Source organism: Centroberyx affinis, unplaced genomic scaffold, assembly GCF_046629955.1.
Source record: "Centroberyx affinis isolate AG114_WGS23_722 - 3 ecotype Tasmania unplaced genomic scaffold, CSIRO-AGI_Caff_v1 ptg002792l_1, whole genome shotgun sequence".
Taxonomy (NCBI): domain Eukaryota; kingdom Metazoa; phylum Chordata; class Actinopteri; order Beryciformes; family Berycidae; genus Centroberyx; species Centroberyx affinis.
The window spans coordinates 63994-91510 of record NW_027280942.1 but is presented as its reverse complement, the minus strand read 5'-3'; the positions used below and the strand labels follow the sequence as shown (position 1 = coordinate 91510).

At 46.0% G+C, this 27517-nt stretch overlaps 1 protein-coding gene across 1 annotated transcript; it reads right to left on the bottom strand.

Moving 5' to 3' along the window:
* Nucleotides 1-26: 26 nt before the first annotated feature.
* Nucleotides 27-27416, bottom strand: epn2 (epsin 2). The gene is made up of 10 exons (XM_071535933.1): nucleotides 27278-27416; nucleotides 18577-19330; nucleotides 17393-17547; nucleotides 9764-9876; nucleotides 9438-9542; nucleotides 8396-8534; nucleotides 7730-7879; nucleotides 7044-7136; nucleotides 5147-5374; nucleotides 27-3889 (listed from the first exon to the last, which is right to left on the bottom strand). Exons 2-10 carry the CDS (start codon nucleotides 19005-19007, stop codon nucleotides 3534-3536), a joined length of 1770 nt encoding a protein of 589 aa, XP_071392034.1. The 5' UTR covers nucleotides 19008-19330; nucleotides 27278-27416; the 3' UTR covers nucleotides 27-3533.
* Between the last annotated feature and the right edge of the window lie 101 nt (nucleotides 27417-27517).

Below are 27517 nucleotides of genomic sequence, written 5' to 3'. Positions count from 1 at the left end.
CACCAGACACAGGTGTTACAGAGCTGAAGTGATACACATTTTATTTTGAACCAATGCAGCTACAGTTGTCATCGTCGTCCGTTAACGGTTGGCGGCCCGCTGCGTTCGTTTTTCTTTTTTTTTTTTTAGATGCTGTTAAAATACCACGGTGACTTTCCTACAAAAACCCATTACACAGAATAATAAGGTATACAGAAGAACAGTATGTTACAATAGTACAAATGATAAATTATATTATACAGTTATAATGCCAACGAGTTGAGCACGTATCCGATAAAAAAACAAACAAAAAAAAAAAAAAAAGAAAAGCAGCCTGCTCCCAGTACTATGAGAAGGGTAAATAGACAGAAAACATGGAAAAAGAATAAAGGAGGCTGTTTATGCGTACGAAGAGACAGACGAGTCCATAATGTCAGTTAGTCCTCTTGATAAAAGCATAGTGAATACATAGTAACACGGAGAGGAGCTAGCTACGCACGGGGCCACGCTTTCACTGCACCACGTGCCACGGTTGTGAAACGGCAGGAGTGTTGAGCTGAAGTTTCATCCGACGGGTTCAGAGCGCTGAGGGTTTTGAAGACAGTGGGTTTTTGTTGATTTTTTGTTTTGTTTTGTGCGAGCTGTTCCACAACCGCTGGAGTAAAACGGGACGTCAGGCCGCAGTGAAATCAAGGCCGGTGAGAAAAGTAACAGACACACTGTCTTTAGCTAGGATATCATAGCATCTCAATAAACAAGACTCTGTATCAGCAAAACTAAGTTTGCACAACAACACACGTCAAGCGTTAAAGTCTTTTTTTCATCTTTTTTTTTCCTTTTCTTTTCCCCAAATGTTTGCATATATTTAGTTTAAGGATAAAATGTTTGCTGGTCTGCGAGGAAACGTCGCGCCCATTCGCTCCAGGACCCCCCCCCCCCCATACATAATCGGTATCTTCCACCGTCCTCGGCATCAGCATCAGCACCATCATCATCATCATCATCATCATCATCACACACACACGCTTGGAGCTGCCCCTCCCTTTGCCTGAGAGAAAAGAAGGTCTGTACGGAGTGGGGATATCATGGGTCCTGCGGCGACAGACCAGGAGAGGGCGCCAGCTCACACCAAAAGAGAGAAAAAAAAAAAACCAACAACTCATACAAACCCCTTTCCACAGTTAGAACATTGGCAGTGACATCAACAGAACTGAAGAGGGGGGGGGGGGGAGAAGGAGACGTGACCTACAGAAGCGGGAGGGGTCTAAACGCCGGAGTCATTACATCGTCATTAGCATCATTCCCAGAGACAGAAGCAACTCGCTGCCAGTAATTGTTCTGATGTCCAGCCAACAAGAGCGAACCTCCCGAACTGTAAAATAGCTGTGGCGTTTAAAAAAACATAATAATGTGGAGTCTTATTATGAGCGTCCAAAAAATTCAGTTTTATGTCAGTGAAGTGTGACACCCCCCCCCCCCCTCCATCGTTCCAACTACAGCTCCTCCCAAGTCACAGTCGCTAGGACTTTGGTAACAGTTGTGCTTCTAGAGAAGAGAAATATAGCGCCTACCGCCCCATAGGTAGAAAGAACGAGAGTAACAGAAGATAGGAAGATGAGGAGAAGTGAGGTGATACATGGTTTAGCTAGTACACAGCTCCGAAACTCTGGAAAAAAAAAATGCTCGGCTATGGATTTACATCTAAGGAGTAAAATAACAATAAAAGTAATAAACAAAAAAAAAAAAAAAAAAGAAACACTTGCTTGTTTACATGATGCCAGGTCTGCTGTTGTTTGCTGTGGGAATCCCTGTGCTATCAATAGACCAACCCGAGAGCAACTCACTGTATGTGTGTGTGTGTGTGTCCAAAGGCTAAGGTTCTTGTAGGCAGATTAGCCACGGTAAATCCACTTGGAGACGAAATCTCTCCCATGATGCCGAGTGGCTAATATGCCCTTTACACCCCCCGAGCTTTCCTCGCAACCCCGTCGCCGTAGTAACGGCCCGCGATGCGTGGTTGCACACGTGTGCGCGCACATACACACACTTTAAGATCACAAGCACCTATGTTACCCCATGGTTTGACCTGTGTGTGTGTGTGTGTGTGTGCATAAGAAACAGTAACAGTAAGTCAGTTCTCTCTTTCACTTGGCTCTATGGGAAATAGGCAAGCTTGCTAGGTAAAGTACACTTGGAAGCTAAACACGCCTTTCTCACTCACACACACACACTGACCCCTCCCTCTTCCCTTTGACCCTTAAAAAAACCAAAAACTACATTTCCCATGAGCACTCACTGTGTCCGTGTGTTCTGGGCAGTAGAATACTGATGCCGTCACAGTACGTCTTTTCCTCAAAACACGCTTAGGGGAAAGACTGAACAAACGTGTCTGTTAGCGTCCGAGCTTTCACAGCACACACACACACACACATACACACCAAAGTTGCATACGCACATCTTTATCCACCCCTCAGAACAGGGGTTATCTTCCTTTGACCGGCGTTCAGAGTTCATCCCGTGACCCCCGGGGGTCAAAGTCCATGCGGAGGGCCAGGAGGAGGTCGAAGGTGAAGGGGGGGGGGGGTGACCTGACGAGAGTTGTGACTGAGCGGTACCGGAGGACGGAGACGGCGGTGTGTGTTGTCGTCTCCACGGTTTGTAGCGGCTAGCCTCTCTCTCCCCAAGCTAAGGTCTAATGGTGAGCCCAACAGTCACGGAAACAAAAAAACAAAAAGCAAAAGTGTGCAAAATCCCTGCTTAGTAACACACACACACACACACACACACAAAACACACAGCATACACACACACACGCATATCTGACCGTCTCTCTCGTCCTTACTCCAGTGTGTGTGAAGCGAACCCCACTGGAATATACACAGTGTAAAAGTACTCAGATGTGCGCTCAAACACTCAAACACACACACACACACACACACACACACAACCAGCTGACAGGGCTTATAAAAGGTTAGCTCTAGTGAAGAGATAAGATCCTGGCGTTAGTACAGTCGGACTCTCCTGTCACAAAAGGTCTACACTCCTCCGTAGAAAAAGAAAGGAGTAGTTCTGGAGGGCCGGAGGAAGAGAGAGGAGGAGTGAGGAAGAGGAGGCAAGGGGATGAGAGGAGGAGGAGGAGGAGGAGGAGGAGGAGGAGGGGGGACCGGGTCCCGTCCTGCCTCCGTGTAAAAACTGTAAACACCACTGCTACTCCAATAAGTCTGTAGATAGATGTTCTTTGTAGTCATCAAAATCATCATCAGATCAGTATGGAACACACAGGACTAGGCAGCTTGTAGCATAAAAGAGAGAGAGACAGAGAGATGGAGGGAGGAGGGGATAAGGGAAGGTGGGAGGGGGTGTTGGGGAGCCAGGAGGGTTGGAGGAGACCAGTTTGGGACTACGGCCTGGCTAGGAGTTGGTTATAAAGGGATTAACGGGATAAGACGTCTCCCTGTTCGTCTTGGAGCTTCTTAGGGAGCCACAGTGGAAGAGAGAGAGTGAGAGAGTGGGGGTCGTTGCAGCGGGGCGAGTCGTCCCCTACTCACCCCCCCTCACAACAGGAAGGGGTTGGTGGTGCCGGGGGGCTGCGTCCCGGCCTGGGGGGTCAGGGCGGCGCTCATCAGCGGCTGGGGCATGGACATGGAGGCCGGGATGCTCACGCCCACCGCTCCCACGGGACCCACCCCCACGCCGGGCATCATGCGGCCCATGGGGGCCATGCCTGCCAGGGGCACCATGCCGATGGGCTGGGGCGGCAGGGAGGAGAGGGGCATGGGCTCGGGGATGGAGGTCATGCCGCCGAAGCCCGAGGGCATGGGGCTGACCCGCATCTGGTTGAGGGTGGGGGGAGCCGGCTGGGTCACCTGGAAGGGGTTGGCCTGGGCCGCCGGGGCCGGGGCCGAGCCGCCTGGGGGAAGAAGAGAGGACAAATGGAAGTTCAGATAAGGATAGCAGACATAGCTGGTAGACATCTTGAGCTCGCTTCAGCAAGAAGGAGGTGGGTGTGAGGAAGCGGTCTGCAGCTGAGGCTCTGGAGGAGGCACAGTCTGTGGACAGCTTCACATGAAAACTGACAGCATGCAACTGATAGTTCCAGTCCTGCTCTGATGGTCTGAGTCACTGTCACAGCCTTCGTAAAATACATAATAACCTCACACCTGTAACCAAATAACAGTAAACTGTAATGCTCTGGAAACTGGAAATCCCCATTCATATCAGTACTTAAAATAGGTGATTTTGAACTTATCGTGAGGAAAAATAAACTTTTTCAAAGAGTTTGAAAAAATCCCAGAATGAAATCGGCACAATAACAATATTACTTAATGGAAGAATAACGTTTAATCATTATGTAATTATTGAGTGAAAGTGAAACCGTTATTGAATGTTTGTGTTCTTTTTTTAATATTACCATGGTGTGTTACTGCCATTTTATCAGAGCAATAAGCCATAACAGGCTCTGCTTCTTCCCTGTAAAAGCATGACCGCTTGTGGCTTATTGCTTTTACTAATGAAAACACTGAATTCAGTAGTTTTACAACTTTCCTTTGCCGTTACAAGTGCATCAATGAAGTCTTATTGACTGAGAACTGACTTTGCAGCCAATCTCTGCACATAACAGGTATAGTACATCTCCTATTTCTGCACGTCTCTGCCCACCCACTGAACCCAGACAGGAGGTAACAGGTAGTATGGGGCTGGGCAGAGGTGATGACAAGTGAGTCAGCGTTAACCCGTGTGTGTGATGGGTGTGTCTGCCTGTGTGTTCCCGAGATGAAGCCAGGATGGGGGTTGACTGCAGGCCCCGGCTGGCCAGGTCTGGTGTCTAATCGGTACAGATTAACTTGTGTGTGTGTGTACGGATGCCTTTTTGTGTGTGTGTGTGTGTGTGTGTGTGTGTGAGAAATGGGATAACTGATGGTTCAGGCTGAGGAGATTTGGCCCCTATTAACCTCTGTGTGTTTACCTGCCATACACAAGTGTCTGTACACTCTTATGAAACGTTAATTTCCTAAACCCGACACATCCACTAAAAACAAAACTGCATTACTCTAAGCTCCTCATTCAATATCTCTAAAATATAGATGACATAGGATGTAAACATGCTATCAAGTCTTAAAGGGCTGTATAAATAAACTAGACTAGGCTTCTTCCAAACTTTCCCCACCTGTTGAAGCCAAGAATGGGTTGACTATGGGTGCGGGCTGGGCTGGTTTGGTCACCAGCGAGTCCAGGTTGACCAGGGCGGCGTTGGGGCCCAGGAAGGACTCCGGGGTCTTCCTGGTGGGGTTGATGCCGATGGAGCCGGAGGTGGGCAGGGGGTCGAACAGGTCCAGGCTGCCGCTGCTGGCCAGGCTGGCCTGGGAGGGCAGAGAGGACACTACGCCCCCGTCGCCTGAGGAGCACAGAGCGGCAGTAGCGGTTGCGTAGATGTTAGTATTTGAACTTCTCTGTTCAGTGGGGGGGGGATAAATAAATAAAAATCACTGGAACACCCTGAGTACCGGAAGAGATTGTTTCTCATCTGTTGTGACGTATGAAAATGAAAGATGGCTTTGATACAGGGACTGAGACAGTTTTGCATTTCTTGAAGATGAAAAAGGTTTGTTTGCATTTATAATATTGAACAGCTGGAGTTAAACACACCTGTATTTTGAGTTAAAATGAGTTCCAGAAAACTTTAATTCTACCCACAAGGTGGACTCTTCTAAAATGTTATATGCAATATGCTAAATCCACACTCTCACAGGTCCTCAGGTTATCGTCTCTCACACACAAACGCAGGCAGACACTGTGAAATAATATTGATTTGATGCAATAAAAAGGACCAGGAAATGCTATTATGCGAGCACCGCAGAGAGAGGCAGCCTAGCTGTTTGTTTTTGTGGCAGCCATGAGACAGCAGAGGAGACTTTTAGAAAATGCACTCAGACGTTCGCATGCACAAGCCCGCCTGCCAAAGATGGAAACTATCCCAGATGGAAACTGTCACAGGAGCCGAGATGTATAGGAGCCGAAAAGACTTCTGACAGGAACACCCAATGACTCCTGCACATTTCAGCCCAGTTTCAGAGTCGATTCGAGAAGCCATATTTCTAGAGCAACTCATTCAGCAGAGACCTCATTGACCTCATTGAGGCTCCTGTCCTTTGCAGATCATGAGGCAGTGAGGTGGCCTGGTGGTTAGAGAGAGAGACCGTCCTTTCTGGGAAAAAGAAAAAACTTGCATCCCTGTGTTTGTGTTCCTTCTGTCCTCGTCCTTGACCATATCAGAGGTGTTTGTGTCGAGCCGGAGCCAAAAAGTCTGACACCAATGTCACCCTCCCACAACCAGAGACTGCCAAACCACATGAGGAAAACATTCAACACGCACACCTGGGCCAGACTGTTTCCTGAAACCCTTTCGCACGCAGAAACCAGCATGGAGTTGCAAGTGGGTGGGGTTTGATATTTTGTTGGTTCTGATGAACCAGACAAGATCAATCAAGCATGGGCAACTGATCTGAAAGGGATTTCATAAACTGGTTGACCCAGGTCGAATGCATTTAAGCGATACATAAAGGCTACATTAGACTGCACCACAGTGACATGGGACCAGACCAGGGCAAAAAGCTGTTTTTTCTAAGGAATTTGATATGATTACAGTGGTATTTCTCTTAATCTGAAGTGGAAAAGTATTAAAGGTTAAACATTACAGTGGATGTAACACTGCTCTTTGCTCAGGTCTGGTGATATTTGCCTACAAAGACAAGACATATAGTGTGTGTCTGTGACCTGCAGAAATCTTGAATCTTCAAAAAGTCAACTTTAATGCCCCATTAATGATCATGTATTGAAACATCTCACAACACATATTCAATGGTCTGCTTGGTCCGGGGATTAGAGACCATCCCATAGCCGAAAGGTCACATTTTTGATCCCCGCAACACTGTCAAAGTGTTGGTAAACACTTAAAATGCAAAAAATATTGAGAGATACAGCTGGTTCTGCAGGACGCTGACACACAAGACTAACACAGACTCCATGAAGTGTCATTAGAGAGAGACGAAGACAGGGGTGAGTACCAGTCGGGACAGAGGAGGAAGAGCGCAGGCTGTCAAACTCTGAGAAGTCCTCTTTAGACGTACCGTTGGACGCACTGAACAGGTCAAAGCTACCTGGAGGGGGGGGACAACACACGCACACACACACACAGAGACATACAGATGAACACAAAAATACACACGCATATTCACAGAAACGCACAGCAGGTACACACACACATGTAGACAGATGGAGACAGGCGAACACCATTTGGAATAGTTGCGCTGGTGTAAAAAGCATTCATATTTGGCACTTGGAGAGTGTAAAACCTCTGCCAACGCTGAACAATTCTCCAACTTGCTGTTACACCCAAACACAGCATTCCTATCACTTAAATTTGACCCTATAAACATACTCTTAGGATCTGGGAATCAAGTCTCTATCCCCATTTTGTAGTTATGGCTACAAAACAATAAACATCTAATGGCATAAATCCCAGATCTGGATCACTCCCAAAATCGAATCAATTGCTCCTTCGCCTAAGGCAGATGTGTCCACTAAATTTAATGGAAAGAAGTTCTTGAGATATCCTGCTGACAGACAAAGTAACTAACAGGGGTGAAAGCACAGTTGGCTAGTAGACCAGTGAAAGTGGCTGGTGAATTTTGTGGATGAGCTACCAGCTGCCGCCTGTAGAGGAAAAAAAAAAAGTGATTTTTTTTTTCACCTGCGTTGGAGGTCTTGGGGCGGGCGGCCGCGGAGCTCCAGGGGTCGGCGGCAGGAGCGGGGTTTGCCCAGGGATCGCTGCTCTTCATGGGGGGAACAGAGGGAGGAGCGCCCCACGGGTCCACCGGGGTTGCCGGCTTAGGGGCAGAACCTGGGGGAGGAGGGGGGAGACGGGGGACGAGACCAGAGAGAATGGTAACATGACATGAGAAAAGTAGTACTTCCATAAGGTTATGATAACAGGCATGTGTGGCGTGTATTAAGTATGTTATCTTATCGAAAACGACTGCTCAACTGTCCCTCATCTTCTTTTCACCTCACACATTTTAACGTATTCCTCTCCCTGACCTCCTTCCCTTCGTCGCCTGTCCCTCCACACTCCATTCCTTCACAATACGCACACACACCACCCCACACACACCCCACCGCCCCCGTCTCCTCTCCATGCAGTAATGCCGCTGGGCCAGTGGAGCGGCATTCCTACTTAACAAAGAGTCACAGTGCTGAGAGCTGCAGGTGGAGAACGCACTCCCACAGAAACAAAACACAGCAAACAGCAACTCATCCTCACTCAGCACACAAACACTTCCCTGTGCCTGACACTCTGCTTGCATCCAGAAATCATATCACTTCCAGTTAGTGTGTGTGTGTGTGTGTGTGTGTGTACCATAGGACTGCCAGGGGTCTGCTGGGGCAGCGGCGGCAGCCCCGGCGGCGGCCCCAGCCCCGGCGGCACCCCAGGGGTCGGGCCTGGGCCCGGAGCCCGGCTCTGGAACATCCATTAGGTCCATCAGAGAAGACTGGGGCTAGGGAGAGGGAGAGGGAGAGGGAGGGAGAGGGAGAGGGAGAGGGAGAGGGAGAGGGAGAGAGAGAGAGAGAGAGAGAGAGGGAGAAAGGGAGAAAGAGGGGGAAGGTATAGAGGGAAGAGAGAGAGGGGTGGTAAGTGGGTGAGGAAGAAAGGGAGGAGCAGAGAGAAGGTTGAATGATGAATAGAGAAAAAGGTACACAGAAAAAAGAAGAATGGGAGGAGGAAAGATGCAGAGGGAATAGATGAGGAGAGAAAATGTTAGGATATCTTATATTTGTTGGCCAGCCATCCTCAGCATAATTATGTGGTGAGACAAAACAATAACCATTTGCCAGCATATGAGGCTAAAAGACTGAACTATGTTGCTGTAGATAAAAGAATTTCACAAGGATGGATGAATGTGTGAACAGGCTTTTTTACTGTTCACTGTCATAGTGTAAACTGCAACAAAAAATAAATGAAATGCATTGTTGTTTACTTAATTAGAATTGCCAACATCTAATGTCCACGTCAATATTGGGAAATTTAATTTAGAGCACCTGCTGTAGATGCAATAAGGGCAGTAAAACAATTTTATTCCTAGGAATAATCATCATGAATAGTCATTGTGATCCCAATATTTAGCAAAGTAATCAGTATTATTGTTTTCAGCCCTACTTCAGCATCACTTTAGCTGAACTCCGGTCAGCCAGCTATTCAGGCAGGATAACGATGGGCAAACTAGGCAGTCTGTTGCAAGTTAGCGGTCTCATTACTGCTACTGAGGGGGCAGACGGGGTCAGACAGAATATGGGGATGGAGAGAGACAAGGCTATTTCAGGGCCGCGGTTATGATAAAGGAACAACTGAGTCACTCCTGTCTTTGTCTTTGTCTTTGTGTGTGTGTGTGTGTGTGTGTTACCTCTTTCTTCTTCTTGGCCAGTTTCCCTGACCCTGGCCCCTCCTTCTTGCTCTCCTCCAGGGCCATCTGTAGTCTCAGGTCGTCTCCTCGGCGCATACGCTCCTCCTGAACACACGACCAGGACAGAGTTAGCACAGAGTTGCAGGATAACGTTCCAAAAACATACTACTTAAGATCATCAAAAAAGGTCCACGTGTGCAGCTTGAGATTCAACGTAGGGACGGGCTTACGATATTTTAACCGATATTTATAGGTCTGCCATGTTGGTTTGAGTGAATGTGTGTGTGTGTGTGTGTGTGTGTGTGTGTGTGTGGGTGTGTGTGTACCTGCTCGGCAGCCTCTCTGCTCATGGCCAGGGCCAGTTGCAGCTGTAGCTCCTCCTCTCCGCTGGTCTGAGGTCTGGCCTGCTCCAGCTCTGAGCCCGCATTGGGAGACGTGGCTGCAACACGCACATTCACAACACATGTTAACATCACTGACACATGGGACTCCATCGCATATATTATCAGACATCAGACACACACATACACACACACACACACACACAGATAAAGTGGCAACAACTGTACCACCGCATAATAGCCGTGGACAGAGAGGGAAGCAGGCAGAGACAAGGTGTGAAAGAGTGCAAGTTGCATTTGTACTGATATTGTAATATAGCCTCTGTGTGTGTGTGTGTGTGTGTGTGTGTGTGTGTGTGTGTGTGTTGCAGGCCTTTGGCGAGCCTGTGAAGGAGAACATTTCCCTTCAGCTTATTGGATTAGATCAGGCCATGTGGCAGCGCAGAAATACACACACACACACACACACACACACATACACACACACACTAGCCATGTGGCCTATGGGTAGGAACAGCACACACACACACACACACACACACAAGCCATGGGGAGAGTTAACACATTGTAGCGAGTGGACATCAAGAGGCAATCACAAAGGTAGCCTCGAGTGTATCGTTTCATTCCGAGCATGACTGTGTGTGTTTATGTGCCTTTATGGCTGGAAACAGTGACTTTGTTGTTTCCGTGGGAACCGTGGCGGGGGAGGTGATGACAAGGCGGGGTGACATCATCATATCACGCTTCCCATCCCTTCTGGATGCTGTCGTTTCTCTCTATATAATCCCTCTCCTTCTGCTCCCTCTTTCCTACTCTCCTCTCTAAGCACTATCAACGAACCACTTAACCAACCTGTATACATACATGAAAGAAGCATTATGATTTGTAGCTGTGTGCAGGTTGGGGGTGAGGAAAGGGATTTCTACGGTGGATGAGTAGGGTTTGCTTGGGCTCAATTTAAACCCAAGGTAACAGAGTTTGTCCTGCATTGTAAAATCTTGGGCGGGCCACCTAAGCGTCATTTTGAGCCGCTTAAGGACATTTTTTAAAAGTGAATTTAAATTGGCTTGGAAATTGCATTTAAATAAAAGCCTTTTTAAGAGGGATGCAAGTGTTGAATGGCGGTGAAAAGCCAAGGGAACGTTGGAAGTGTCCAGTTAACACACTGACCAAAGGGAAACACAACGGCTATGATCTTACAGTGGCGTTCCTGAAAATAACCGATTCCATTACTTTTATTTATTTTTCATATGGAAGAAAAGCAATTGCAGCAACTAACTTCAGACAGTCAACTCCACTCAGTCCATCACATAAATGAATGAAAGGGAGGCGCGAGCAAGGCGATCAAGGACCAATAGAAACATATTTTTGTTCCTAGATTAAACTAGCTGGATATTGAGGAAAGTCACGTGACACTGCTCCATGTACCCAATTCCTGGGTAAACAGTTTTTTGTATGTTCTGACTACACAGCTGAGGAATTTGTTCATTTATTGGATGTTCTAAATAGACAGCTGAATATTTTTTTTTATTATGCATACACTATTTCCCAAATAAGTCAAAAGGAGAAAGAAAAAGGAAAAATAAAAACATTTGGGGGGGGGGAGAAACGATTTTGTCCATGCCATTTATTATAGCACAATGACCTCTGCTTCAATTAATGATAACAATAACAAATTGGGCTAATCCTGTTGTCAAATAAGGAATACTTGAAATTGTGATGGCAATGGCAATCATCTTTCATAGAATCAAAGTGAGAGATCCCAGGCATGTTGGGAACAAATGGAGTGATAAATTAATATTGACAAACTGATGGGTCTGTTCTGGTCCTGTTAGCCATGGAAATATAAATACAATTGGATTTTAAAAGCTAAGTGTTTGGGTGATAAATTGGCTGTGATGACAAAGCCAGGCCAGCCACCACCTAAGCCTCAGTTTACACCAGGAAAACACGGGTATATTCCATTTACAAGGCTGTTTTATCCGTTTTTTTGTGGTTTGTGTTGAATAAAAGCGATTTGCAATTCAAAACACAGCCAACATCTTTGTTTCATCTTGTCCAGCCGCCTCAACACCACCTTTCTAACACTCCTTCTGCACTTTCATCCAAATTCTAGTTCTCCAGCTGTAAACTTTCTCTCTCTTCTCCTCCGTCTGCCTCCTTTCTTTTCCTTCTCTTTGTTTCTCTACAAAGACTAGTCGTGACACGCTCTCCTGATGATGTGGACACTCCCAAACACTCACACTCACACACAGTAAAGTGATATGACGGCCGCTAAATACTTGGGAAGTTGATGGACGTTCTTTAACATTGTGAAACAAGTTCTGCTCGATCATAAACATCGGTGCTGCATTATAATTCATGTGCGCTGCGTTACACAGGCAATTTCAATCATTTCCTCCTCGCTTATAACAACTCAGTCATCATCACTTATTTCCTAAAAAGTAAGCAAATCTTATGTAAAAGGTCAGCCAGAGAGAGAGAGAGAGATGTAAAGACAGAAGCACAGACACCAAAACAACCCTAGAAGCCAGACAGACATGAATCCGACTCAGGGGGAAACACTGATGGGTTGGTTTCACTATTAGACACAGCTACCTTTAAAGCCTCTCACTTTGACTAATATCCTCCTAGCTTCTGAAGAAGTCCATTGGACAGGCTTACAATAGCAGATGTTCCATACAGATTACGCAATAAATCTCCATCAGAACACAGTTTTTGACCGGGGCTGACTGCACTTCACTTGAATAGGAGATGCGTTAAAGGAGGACTCGATGCTAGGATGGTGGTCCTAATAATTTGTATGTTAACTATATGTTTCAGATACAGGCAGTGTGTTTGATATACATTTAGGGACCTATTCAAGTGTTCCATGATAGGGAAAGCACATATACGTCATCCGGAAAGCTTATTTAAGGGAACGGTAAAAAGCTTCGCGTGATATTTTTGGGCACTAAATTTTCCTTTAAGTAGTCGAAAAACAAACAACACTGAGCTGAGGTGGGCGATTTAATCTCGGGAAATCCCTGTATAAAGCTGTGACTTCAGGTATTAAGCCTACTATGCGCTGATTAGGTCTTAATGTGCTAGAAGCCCATTTCCTACCCATGACTCATGACAATGACCAGCCATCAAAAACACATTACTGAAACAGGATGCCCATCATAACTTGCAGCAACTTACAGCAACTTATGCAACGTCAACATGACTAACCGCTACGAACAAAAGATCATCATAATCGGAAATGATTCAGATTGGAAAGAATTGGAAATGTTCTAGGCTCAAATCTGGCTCCTTGTCTCCTCTCCTTCCTCCCTAGCTTCTTGTCTCCTTCTCCTATCTCCTCAGTTCTTTGTCTCCTCTCCTCTCTCCTTAGCTCCTTGTCTCCTCTCTTCCCTCTCCAGCTCCTTGTCTCTTTTCCTCTCTCCCCAGCTCCTTGTCTCCTCTCCTCCCTCCCCAGCTTCTTGTCTCCTTCTCCTATCTCCTCAGCTCTTTGTCTCCTCTCCTCTCTCTTTAGCTCCTCGTCTCCTCTCCTCCCTCCCTAGCTCCTTGTCTTCTCTCCTCTCTCCTTAGCTCCTTGTCTCCTCTCCTCCCTCTCCAGCTCCTTGTCTCTTTTCCTCTCTCCCTAGTTCCTTGTCCCCTCTCTTCCCTCCCCAGCTCCTTGTCTCCTCTCTGCCATCCCTAGCTCCTTGTCTCCTCTCCTCCCTCCCCAGCTCCTTGTCTCCTCTCCTCCCTCCCCAGCTCCTTGTCTCCTCTCCTCCCTCCCTAGCTCATCTCCCCTCCAGATCCTTGTCTCCTCTCCTCCCTCCTCAGCTCCTTGTATCCTCTCTTCCCTCCCTAGCTCCTTGTCTCCTCTGCTCTCTCTCCAGCTCCTTGTCTCCTCTCCCCAGCTCCTTGTCTCCTCTCCCCAGCTCCTTGCCTCCTCTCCTCAGCTCCTTGTCCCCCTGGCTGCGTGTCTCCGGGGAAAGGAACCGAGGGGACCAGGGGTAGAGGTGTGTTTGGTTAGCTGGTGGGACATGAACCACGGCCTGAACATCGGCTACATTCCACCCTGCTTGCCTTAAATGGACAGCGGACACAGACCAGTGCCAAACCCCTACATAGAACGAATATACTGTAACCCTACGCAATGCATTTGAATTATACGGTTCCATCTGGCATTTTGGACAACAAATAGTCTTTTACATTATGGAACGGTACAAACAGCTCTCTAAATATGTCTTATATTTTCAGATTTTTGAAAGTGTATATATTAAAAAAAGGATATATTTGCTTTGGTATGTGGGATGTAAAACTCTAAACACTCAATATCTCATAACTACTTTGAAAGCAGATGGAAGCTTCAGCTCTTCCCACATTAGCGCACAGACTGTCTGCTCTACCATTTAGCAGCGGGAGGTAATTCCTTCACATTTAACAACACAGACGGATGGGTAGATAAATTGCTGTTTTCCCTTACATCTTCACCAATATCTATAATTAACACGCGGGATACATGCAATAAGTTCTCCTATCAAAGGGAACGCTATCCTCCCCGCTCGGTTGCAAAGCGAGGCTTAAACGACAATTAGGCTTAAGCCTAAACAGAAACTAGACTGCAAACACAATAACATACAGTGCAACACTTGACAGTAGCTAGACGCAGAAAGGCAAATAAACACGACTCAAAGCGGACTGAAATAGAGCAGTTTCTTGCCTTACCGCTGTGGGAATTTGCCATATATGGATAATCGGCATTTGTTGGCATTACTCACAGACACAGCAGCTATTCCTGTGAGTAGAAAAGCTTATTTCAAAAAGCTTTTTTTTGTTTTTTTGCTATCTTATGGATCTTATTGTTCTAGCATTTCCCATGTTGTTTCTGTCTGTTCTTTAGATTCTCTTATTCAATCCAGTTTTCTTACCTGCACAAATTAGTTACTCTTCTTTCTGCATATTTATCATCATTTTCTGTCACCGTTTTTAAATCACTCATGTCCAATTGCAGCCCTGAGCTGTGAGAACTGAGCTCGGGAGAAAGTGAAATGGGTTGAGGACTACTAGTGTCATCCGTAGCAAGATTTATGTGGTGATAATAATGCATAAGATTTTTATCCCAGGGTGTCAACCACTAACTACCACCGCAGTCACAGACATGTCTCTCTATATGGGGAATAAAGTGGCTGTTGGAAACCCGGGGAGCGAGGCGGTTTCTCAAACGAGCATGTCGGATTCTCGAGTGATTTGCGACGGCGTTTCTTCGTACTTTTTTCCAGACATTATGCTCAGTTGTGAAAATGTATACTTTTCCAGACCTTTGTGGGAACCGCAAGTGTTGCAAGTGAGAGACACTGTGAGCCACCTGAAGATAAAACAAGTCAACTTTCTCCCGCATTTACCACTTAAGTGTTCAATGGGGAAAACACCGGGAAGCGTGAAGCCCATGTATTTTGAGTTAGTGAACTGCAACATCCGAATTTGTTTCTTATTTGTATGTTTTGTATTGGGCATTCCTTCCTGAAAGATGTAAATAAAGACCGTTTCCTTTCTGACTTCTACCCTGTCACTTGTGTGTTGTCTCTGTTGGAAGTCCTGTGACCGACCTGCTGCGGCTTGGAACCGCCGAATTGAGCTGAAACACCAAAAATAACAAGCCATCATTAAACTGGAGACTAAGAAACTAGAGGGAAATCTGCTTTCGGTATTGGCTGGTTAACCTCTGGGAAACTACAGTCTAAGAATAGTTGTGGGTCCCTCACGCGCGCGCATGTTAATGCACGCACACACACACACACAGAGAGGTGTGTGTGTGTGGGGTGACAGCGTATTTGCAGGTTTCAGAAAATGAAGACTGTTTTAACGCTACCTGGAATTGAAATTAAGCTATTTAAAAGCTAAAATAAAGGAACAAAGCTGGCACTATTTGTGAAATGAAAGTGCTGAAAGTATAAATGGGCAGTATAAAAAAGGACAACGTAAAATGAATTTGTTGTGTTCAATAAAGCATATACCACTAACCCTGTTCTGAATTAAGCTCCAAGTGCACATGCAGCGCAAAGAAACCTGTCACTGAATCGTGGAAAAATAACATCTCTAACTATCTTTTAGACATTTTCATATTTTTGAAGGCTTTAAAACTCAATTTAAGACTTTTACAGCCTTTTTGAGGACTGGTGGACACCCTGGGTGAAAGGGGACAGTCACACTTGGATGGCTGCTCATTCACACCCGGGCCGAGCAAAACAATACCCGGAAACTTCCGCTGGAATCCCAAAAATCCCCCCCCCGGCAACGCCCCCCGGCGACGGCCCGGGCCTCGCTCCTTATTGGCCGGCCTCTCGTTCCCGTTTGCTCGACTGATGACTCAGCTGCTGGAGCTTCCGCCTCGGAGCCACACACACACACACACACACACACACACACACACACACACACACACACACACACACACACACACACACACACACACACACACACACACACACACACACACACACACACACACACACACACACACACACACACACAAACATAATTCGTATGCAGGAATGCGGGCCGCACACGCAAACCAAAAGCATGAACGCACATACGCGCTACACATGTAGGAGAGCACATGCATGTTTGCAACACACACACACACACACACACACACAGGCAGACATCTCTCAGATACACACACATTCTCACACACAGTCACCCCGCTGTGCACTAAAGGTCGGAGGTCAGAGGTGAGTGTGGGTCTGTGTGAGGGTAAAAGGAAGGAGGGCAGGGTTCACTCTTTCATTTCAACGTTCCCGCCCCCCCCCCTTCTCTCCGTTTTCCCCGTCCTTTCCTTCTCTCTCTGGTACCCCACTTCCTAACTGTGATTTCTGTTTCTTTTCAGCTCTACCTTCCTCTCACGCCACCGTTCTGTCGTTCCATTTCGACTCCTCTTTTGTGTGACGTTTTCAATTGCGCTCTTTCTCGCTTCAAGGCCACTGGTTTAGAATTCAACAATGGACCGCGACACAAATGAGCCGGGGAGCGGCAATGCGTTACACTTGAAGTATTCGCATTTTACTGATAAATTTATGAGAAGATGTACATGCTTCATTAGCAGATAGCAGACACAGTCTCTCTAAACTCGTTTCCATCTTTCTGTCTTTGCACGGTGTCCCTCTTACATCTCTCACTGCCGTCTCCCTCTCCCCGCGTCTCTCTAATTTGTCTCCCTCTCTCTTCAGACTGTCTCCCTCTCCATCGCTCCCTCTCTCTGTGTTTCCACATCTCTCTCCCTCTCTCTCCGTCTCTGGAGGGATGAGTGTATCGCTGGGAAGAGCAGATTCTTCTGTCATGTCAAGGCGGAGGGGGATGGGGATGAACTCTGCTTCCTCTTTTGCGTGTGTGTGTGTGTGTGTGTGTGTGTGTATGTGTGTGCTGAGGAATGCAGCCCTACTGCGGGCCTGCGATCCAGAGACAGAACAGGGGGAGGGGCTGGCTTCAGGATGTAGGCCAAAGTTACACCAACTGGGACAGATAGAGGGGAGCAGAATGTGTGTGTGTGTACAAATGTGTATTACGTGTGTTGCCTGAACATATGGAACAAGCATTGGTGTGTGTGTGTGTGTGGCGTAGAGCCTATAAGCCAATACTCACAGCCGTGGTAGGAGGCAGGTGAGCCCTCCGACCGGCCGTACTCTTCGCTGTAGGAGGTGGAGAGGTTGGGTTGGGACGAGCCCCGCCCGAAGCCCATCTGACTGCTGCCTGTGGACACCTGGGCCATGCGCTCTTTGGTCTTCAGAGCCTGAGACCTGGTAGGACACCAAAAAAAAAAAACAGACCACAAGATCAATCATCAGAGAATCATTTTTAGTGCGTGAGACCTGAAGGCAAGGGGACAGTAAACATGTCGTAACCACAGGAATGATGCAGTCCTCCCCATGGCCGATTAGTGACAAATATGCCACCTGTAATTGGAGCAAACCCCCCCCTCCCCTCGTTTTTCGGGCCAATTAATGAGTTTGGACAAAATCCCATCTGCGGTGTCTGAGATATCGCGTGATAAAAAGGATGGATGATCTAATAAACGACTGAAACAAGAGACCGACCCGGATTTCATTGTGGGGGGACATACTAAGAGACAATATTATTACTAGAGATTATGATATTATTATTCTAATTATAGAAATTAAACCGCAACAATGGAATAAAAATAGTGACATGAAATCACACTTCAAGTTGTTTCAATTGTAATTCTAATACAAGTTAACTTTACTTAAGACTGTTTTGCCCATGTAATAACCAGTGATAGTTCTTTTGAAGAGGGGAAACAAAAAGGGCTTTTCCAGTTGGACGCATTTTGCTGTCACACAACTTCTGCTGCTCTCACATCCTAGTAGCAAGTAGCAGCATGATTTTCTATTAAAATGTAAGGCAAAAGTAGTCAGTGTGTGGATAGGATTAACGTTTACCAGTGTGATAATAATATAATACGAAATATGACAAAATAAAGTACTGGTTCTGGAAAAACGTTTGCACAGCACTTCTCAAATCAGTCGCCACAGTATTTTTCCAGTACAGATGCTCAGTTGAACACTGCACAAGATTAGCAATCTTCAGCGCTTCAGACCGCAAAAGAACAAAACAGATTTGATTAACTGTCAGAGACCGAGACCTGAAAAAGTGTCCAATAGTTCTATTAGAGTCGAGATCTGCCAGGGCGGGACAGCAGGTCAGCGTACAGCTTACACACAAACACGAGACGACTCCCAAGCTGCGGCTACATTTCTCACGTGAAATCTGATTTTCTAACGACCCGATGCCAAAAACGGACGTCTGACCTCTCTCCTTTGAGCCGGTCCTCGTCTTTGAGCAGCACGACCAGCTGCTTGCTCTTCTCCCGGACGTTGATGCCCTGGTCCTTGCCGTCCCGGTCGATGTACTGGAAGTCCTTCAGCGTCTGGATGGCGAAGATGTTCTCCTTGCACTGCAGCGCCACGCGCTCCGAGCCCGTCTTGATCAGGTAGTCGAGCAGCGTGAGCGCCTTGTAGACGTGGCGCCAGTTCTTGCCGTGGTCGTTGAGCCGCTTCCAGATCATGCTCATGATCTCGCTGAAGGCCACCACGTTGTAGGTGAGGTCGGCGATCTCCGACATGAGCGAGGACGACGGCCCCCACGGGTCGTTGGACGTGGCCTCTCGCACCTTCTTCTCGGCGTCAGAGTAGTTGTTCACCATGTTCTTCATCTGGCGGCGGATGGTGGAGCTCGGCATGGCGGCGGCGGGCGGTGGCGGGGGCAGCGGGAGGGCGGGAAGAAACGCTATGTACACTCTCACACGAGGGAGGAGTTAAGACAACGCACACGCCGAGGGTGCGAAGCTTCTGTTGCGCGTCCGTGCGTCTGTGTCCGTTCTCACGGCACGGCGGGGGCGTGTGCACGTGTGAATGTTCGTATGTATGAAGGTGTGCGTTTTGAGTGTGTGTGTTTATGAGGCTTCTCCAGCCCAGTGCAGTGTTCCTGAGTCCTCCAGAACGGCGTCTGTTAAAACCATCTCCACACGCAGAGCGCTGGCTGCACACACGACCACGCCATCACCTAGGACAGACAGAGAAACGGCAGGTTAGTGGAAGGAAGGGGAGGCAGAGATAGTGAAGAGAGGCGAAAAAAGCGTAAACCTTCTTCACGAGAATGTGAAAGGAGAAAATGACACTACGGCCGAACCAAAATAGTGAAACACTTCCTCATTCTAATGGGTTTCTGAATAAGTCACCTGACCTGCTGCTTGACAGAAATATATCATTTATAGCCCTGTAACATTTTCATGTCTCTCACAACCTAAAACTCCATTTTGCATGCTAATTTGACTGTCTACCTAAAAATGACCCTGCATAATCAACCTTAAAGTCTACAGTATTTTATTCAGCCTACCTTACAGCTCATATATCCATTTTCCACAATACTTCGGAGACATTTTCATTTTTTAAGTCTTAAACCAAACATATGAAACCGCTGATCTTGGGTTTAACGTTGGTTGCTTTACTGACAATTGTCATTGTAATCCCAGTTTCCGCACCTAAATGATAAACTTATTGTAGCCACTGCAGCGCCTTACTTTTACAAACTATAGACAACACAAGACGTTTCATACTTTCAAACCTAGATAAGCATTTCAATGAGGCTGCATTGAAAGGAGCCTGTCTCCCACTCATTATAACACCAGGGTGGTGTGACCACGAGCTGTGTTTCCACTTTGATCATCTCACTTCAGTTTACAGTAACCTGACGCAATTGCAAATTACAAAGCAGGGTGTTGTGAATGAATAACGTCAAGCCAGTCAATTCTGTGTGGTCACGGTATTCCCAGGCTTTTTTTTTTTAGAGAGCCTTAGGTGGTGAAGTTGCTCGTTGGGTGGGCTTTGAGTGCAGAGACAGGGAGAAGTAGTTGACCCTCTTAAAAAAAACCACAAAACACTCAAGAGCAAACACAACGTCAGTGGGAACCAATCAGTGGTTATATTCACTAAAGAAAACAACATTCACACTTACTCACAAGCGTATGTAAATAGGAAACACAAAACACTTTACGTAATATTAGGGGAACTTTAGGGGCGTGTGCTAGGTGATGAGGGTGGAAACAATCTTTTTCCACCCATTGGTCACAGTGACTGAATGATTCCAAAACTAAGTTGCCATTTTCAGTATTTAACCAGAGAAGTGGATTTTTTTTTCAGTATAATAGCTGCCAAAGTGCCTGGTTGAGTAGACTCCCACTGACTCCTCTAATCCAGTGTTTACCATTAATTCATTCAGCATTAATGACATGCACTTTGGCGCAATAGAAAACTTGCCCGGCAGGAGGAAAAATGTCTCCTGACGTGAAATGTTGCCATTTGTGAAAGAATAGCACCTATTGTTTTAGAAGAGGGGCCTTGGTTTTGCAGGTTTTGTTTTATTAGGAACATACCACACTGATAGTTAACCTGTTCTGAATAAGCCATTTTTTGAGAGTCTGCAATAAGCTGTTTGATCAGTGTTAAAAAAAAAAAAAGGAAAAGAAGAACTACATCCACTTGCCTATGTTATGGTTTTATGCGACTGTGGATGGTTATACAATATTCAAACGCAACTTGTTCAAATTATTAAATAAAATGCAATTGATGTACCTTTTATAATAGGCCAATACTAGGTGGCATGAATGACAGTAAATCAGGTATAAGTGCAACTGATGATGGCACAAGAAAGACTGAATTTGAGATTTCATGTGCAGTTTTATATCTACTTGTAAGTTCATATTTTCTTTAAAAATGTTCCTTGTAGCCCAACTACAACAGAACATTGTGGGAATACATTTAGGACCTGGATTGCTACTGTAACCCTATCATATATTGCACTGTTTCCCACTGAATTGATGATCAGTCTCGTCATATGATAACATTTCTGATCTTAAGTGAGTAAGGTCTGTCTGCCAGACGCTTCACTTCTTTCCCAGCACCATATCAATCCAAATTCAGTATACTGTTCAGCCCTATATCATCACCAGGGCCTCGAGTGAGTAAGAAAGTGTGTTTCCACCCTTTGATGGGCGGCAGGGGAGTCAAACCATTTCCAGTCTGATGATGACGAGAGGAGTGACTGATGACTTCTCTGTCCTGTCTCTAGCAGATCAGCAGCCCAGCTGGTACTCACTTCCTGACTGACAGACACACACATACACCAGTATGTGTGTGAGTGTAGACAGTCACAGCTATGTAACCTACACACCTAAGTCCCGTATTTCAACTCACATAACATGCACACATAAAAAAAGACAAAGTAGCACTGACATATAAATGTGTCTAGAGCTATTTTTCCTACTGTGCACCTAGAAATATCCTCATTTTGATGTGAAATGGGGCTGCTTGGAAAGCAAGATCCATTTCAGTGAAATCTGATCTTACAGTAGCGTCTGGGTTGAGATGCAAACAAGCCACAGCAGGGTATCCATGCATCGACCATTCAGCCGGATTAGCCCATGGTCTAATCAAATTTTTACCTTTATTTATCCAGAGATTGTTTGTTGAGCATGCACTCTTTCACCCTCCCCATCACCACCCTGCATCACATTTGCACAGTTACACACATTCACACATAAACTGACAACTTACCGAATCTCTTAGCTTTTAAATGGCTGTTCTCGGTAATAAAACAAACAGGCAACTTAGGTTGTGTGGGAGCTATCGAGCCCACGGCTTCTCTGCCTACTCTCTTCTACTACCTAGGAGGGCCCATGGTGAGTTATCCTATTCAGTAATCTGATCCCAGCACAAAGCACGCACAGACATGCCCCGCGACCAAGTACTTTCACAACTCAGGGAGAGTGTTAAAAGTGTTTGGGTGGCTGTCTCCGTAGCCTCTGTCTCGAACGCCACAATTTCAATTTCCAATTTCCAAAGCAGCAAGTGCTTCTGTGTGTGTGTGTGTGTGCTGTGTGTGTGTCTCGTGGAGCTTCCTGCTTAGCTGTGCAATGGAATGACAGCTGAGGGGAGGTGGGGGGGGGGGGGGGTGTACGACGGTGAGGAAAGGAGGTGGGGTGCGTTGTGGGGGGGCAGAGGGGTAAGAAAACAACTTGGCACATCCCGTAAATTCACTTAACGCCAGTGAAATGTGATTCCTGTGGAGCACTGCCCCCCCCCAGGCCCTTGCCCGCCCCCCCCCCCTCTCCCTGCATCCGCATGAATACAGCTCAGACCTAATGACACATCTGCTGCTATAATCACCTATTCACCCATAGCAGACAGGAAGAAGAGAGGAGAGTCTGTCCTGTCCGACCCACCCCACCGCCGCCCCCATCCCCGCAGCCCACCCAGCCACCCCACACCCCGGAACAGACCCCCCCCCCCCCACCCCCCCCTTCAATCCTCCTCCTTTTGCTTAAAATCACCCAACTCCCAAGCCTCAGAAGACAGAACACAGGGCAGGGCCTGTCAGCGAGTGTGTGTGTGTGTGTGTGTGTGTGTGTGTGTGTGTGTGTGTGAGCGTGCATAATCATGTGTCAATGCAGGTTAATCATGTACCAATGACAGAACCGTGAGCCCCTCAATATCCTTGTCAAAAGGCCAGTCTCCCTCCTCTCTGCTAGTATAGGAGTGTAACCAGAAAATCGCACACAAAAACATCTAGATGGAGGCAGGAAAAGAGGAAGCTTTTTTGGACGTGAATACAGAGTTCTGCTTCACAAATAAACTGAATTGCAAAACTGAATACAGCCTGAACATGACCCGATACTGAACTCACCGCTGCTGACTGACAGCTGAACCTGCCATCGCCACTAGAGGATCCAATATTCATATAAATTCTATATAGCACAAACTGGGGCTGCCAAAATATGGCTAAAATGATCATCCAAATCATTTTGATAGTCATTATAATTATGGTCATTAGTCTCAATTTGAAAGAAAGTAATATTACTGCACTTTTTGCATCTCAACCATGTTTATCTACAGTGAACGATGGTTGAATTTAAATTTCAATAATGCCAAATTCTGCTATTAATTAAAGAAAAGTACAGTTGCGATATATGACTAAACATGATTGACTGTGGAGCCATAACAAACACACTTACACACACAAAAAAGCAATGTTTTCTCAAAAAAAAGAAAGTCACTTCCACCAGTTTTGGGAACATTTTCTAATACACAGGATCTCATGTAACTATCTCTTGTGCTACAATGCTGCAGAGATAAAATTCTAGTCAATTTGCAGCTAATTTCACTTTAGCCAAATGAAAAAATCACTTCACATCTGGTATCAAAGAACCATATACTTGCATGTTACACAGCTGTTTGGTGCCTCAAAGTGCAACCAGATTTTGCTGAATTCCTTTTTTTTTTTTGATCAAATAGCCTGAAATCCACAAATCATAAATACTCCATGGACAGGGTGAAACTGTGATTCCAAACAAAAAGATGCAAACACTGCTGGAGAAGAGGTAATGGCCAACCAGTGAAGGACTGAGTACCACTGACTGGGCCTGTCTGACATTCACAACTTACACACAAACTCACAACTTTCAAAACACACACAAATAGAGGGATAAAGACCCCCAGAAGGCCAGAGCCTCTGCCTAATGAAGTAGTAGAATCTAAATGGAGTCCAGGGTCTGCTACTAACAGCTTCAGTCCTTGATAAACCCACACACTTATCAACTGCTGCCACCCTGTCTGTCTCATCCCTTTTCTATTGGCGTCAAACTGATACGCATAGAGAAGTTTGTGTTTGTGAAGAATCATTTCACAAACATTAATTTTGTGGGGTTTTTTTGTTTAACTTTCTGTTTCCACTGTAAAAAAAATGTAAGAGTTCGTGACTTTTAATGCTTAAAGAATGGCAGCATCACTAGAAAATTAGCTGTACCCTGCAAGTACCCAGCTGGCCCAAGTGCATCTATAATGGCCTAATTGTTGGGGTTAATCTCAACTCGGCTATGGAGCTGTTTGAATGGGTAAGAGAAGAGAAACAAGCCCATGAATGCGCTTCATAGCCAAGCCCTCACCACACCTCCTCCACAGTCGACAAGAATAACAACACAGCAGCATGTAATGAGCTCAGTTACATGCTAAGGAGGGAAATGCAAATTAGGTCCGCCTTCCATAACACAAGCCTCTTTAAGCAAATCACATACTTGAGCTCTACTGTATGTTACTAAACAGTTAACTCAAAATGTACTGCTGGTTGCTGGCAATCAATAAATATTCTATTAATCTTTCAGTTATGGGTCAAAGGCCCTGGGGCAAGGCCTACTGGCAGCAGGGGAGTGCAGCCTAGTTAGTAGGGAGACTGTCCTTCAACCAGAGGACCTGGGTTCATCATTTGCTGCCATTCATTCATTCTCTAAATACAACTTCCACAGACTTGAAAATCACCCGAGCTAGATAATCCACCACAGTACACACAGAGCCTTAATTTGGTTTTGTGTAAGTTTGCTTTATCATTATTTCATTGCGCCCGAGTTGAGTGTTTTCACATCAGTGTGCGCATTACGTTCCGCTCTGCTTACACTCAATCACCTGACACCCACAGGAAGAAATGCAAGTCTAAGCCAGGAAACAATCCCTGAAAAACATGTCACCTTACAAACTTCATTGTCACATCCGTGTCTTTGTAAGCCGGGACAGCAGTTAATTTCAAGTTTTACACTGTAAAATCTGTGTTTCAAAAACAACAAAAAAAATCGAATTACTTAGGGCATGAATTGCAAAATGATTGGGGGAGATGTAAACAGTAGTAAATGGGCTACAACTCTAAATGACACCAGTATACTCCTTAAAGGGCCTTATAATAAAATGCACCCAGACAGTTGCTTAGTAACAAGGCAAGAAACCCTGGTCCAGCTGGACTTTCAGGCTCAGGTCTTTCGGCCCCTTGATGATGCTGTCACCTAAAGGCATTTGCTGCGGATTTCCACAGCTTGATATGGTGAGTGACTTTTCCTCTACACGGTTGGACCCTCAAAACGTTCAACAAGAACAAAGCGAGTCAGCCGTCCGGCACAAAACACAACGCCAAGTTGAACATTTCCTGTGTGTGGCTTGGTGAGTGTCTGTGTGTGTGTCTTGGCAGAGCCCAGGTGAACTGCGATTAGCATTAAGGGTTGAGAAGCAGTACACTGGGAACAGGTCTACCTTGCTAGGCTTACACTGCAAGGGTAAAGCTGATCTAGAGATACGGAGCTTGCACAACCAGGTACCTGTGTGTGTGTGTGTGTGTGTGTGTGTGTGTGTGTGTGTGTGTGTGTGTGTGTGTGAGAGAGAGAGAGAGAAAGAGTGCAAAAGAGTGACATCAAGCCATCCAGCCGGTTCTTTCCCAAGACTCTGACTACATCTACAATATTCTAATGCAATCAAATGGCACAAAGGTCATTCATCCATTTCAGTTCTCACCAACACCAACTGTAAGCGCAAGCAACATGTAAACAATCCTAAATCACTGCACAGCACAAGGATTAACTTCCTACAAGTGCAAACTAAGAATCTTATCAAGTCTGACCCAAACACAACCAAGCCACTCACACGTGTCCCAAAAGCCCTGCAGTGACTGTGAGTCTGTGTAAACTATGCTGAACATCTAGCCTGTAGTAGCAGGGGAGAAGAAACAAGACATGACACCCCCTTCTGATCGACACGTCATCCGGCCTTTTGTCCTCCCTGGCCCCGAGAGAGACAAAGCAAGCCAGGAACGGGAGGAGGACGGTGATGATGCATCTGTCACCCACTGTGACTGACTGATCATCCTGACAATAGACAAAGCCCTGCCCCTCTCTCAGGCCACGTTTATATGGGCTCAGTGCGGCACAGGAGAGAAAACTAGCATGCATTCGAAGAACAACATCACCGGTTATGCCCCACAAAACAAAAAGCACTACCATTAGTCCAGAGTATTGGTTGACTAGATGTACTGGTAGTGTTAACTAGGACTGGCACAAGTAAACAGACAGCGCCCACACGGCATGAAAATGTCCCTAAAAAGTAGCAATAAGTAAACCAGATATTAAGTTTTCCTTGCTAATGTACGTTGTGGTGTCTTATTTTGAAAGTCCAACATTAGCACAGCGCCCCAGTAAACGAAATGGAGCGAAATAAGCTGCTCCATAAAAATAAATCACGGCGCTTCGTTGATCTGATGAGCTGATGTGATTGATAGCAGGTACGCTAACGTAGCCTTTAGCTAATGTTAGCTACTGTGCTAAACTGCTTCAAGCTTTCTGCTTACTACGTAAATAACTTCTTTAAGAAAACTATTTCTTGATTGACAAAACAACGCTACACGTTAATGTTATCTACGTAACCATATCTAGCGTTACTATACAGTTGGATGTGGCCATGGTCCGGGTTTGGGTAATGTCATTTGAATAAAGCCGGCGGAATACCTCAGCAAACTAGCGAGCTACTAACAGTTAACGCTAGCTAGTCAAGTGCAAACTTGCGACAAGTAGCTAACTAAGCTAGCGAACGTTAACTTGCTTACGCTGATATTAGTTAAGTCAGCTCACTAGAAAACCTGTAACCAGTTCCATGATTTTTCAAGTAAACATTAGATGTTAGTCAGATTTGGCACTGACTCTGCTATTCACACTGTGATATCCGCCCATTACTTGCTTGCTAGTACGTGATCAAAACTTGGCTTTAAAGAAAAGTTGGCCAATGCTAGCTGAGCTTATGTTAGGTTAGCTAGCCGCGGATCTTCTCGCCCCCCGTAGTTCGGCTAAACAGTCAACTGTTGATCACCCCAACAATAGTGGCAACGAGAAGTTTATCTTAACTTGCTATTTGGTGAAACAATTGAGCGTCATCCCAACGCCTAACTTGGGTACACAACCATTCTGGCCAGCTAGCTAACAATAATATCTGTGCTGAGTAAGCCAACTAGCATGCTAAGCTATTTAGCAAACCTTAGCTAGCCAGCCAAGACGAGTACTCGGCGGAGACATCACCAGAGCAAGCTGGAGACAGGACTCCCTTGAAAAACAAAACAACTCCGCTATCTTGGTAGCTGGTGTGAACTTACCATTTCTTTCGAGTTACTTTAGGGTCTACTGTGTATCCAGAGGTGTAAACCCATAAGTTAGTATCGGCAATTCCCAGGAAAATGTCAAGATACTGTACTTATTTTGGCGTTGAAGGAGCTTGTTGCGCCTCCGCGTAGCTGTGTGTTGCTATGCTAAGCCAGCTAACGGCCAAGCTACACGTATCTCCTCCTCCAGAACATGGCGGGCAGAGCGGGAGGGGGCCAGGCGGGGAAGGGTGT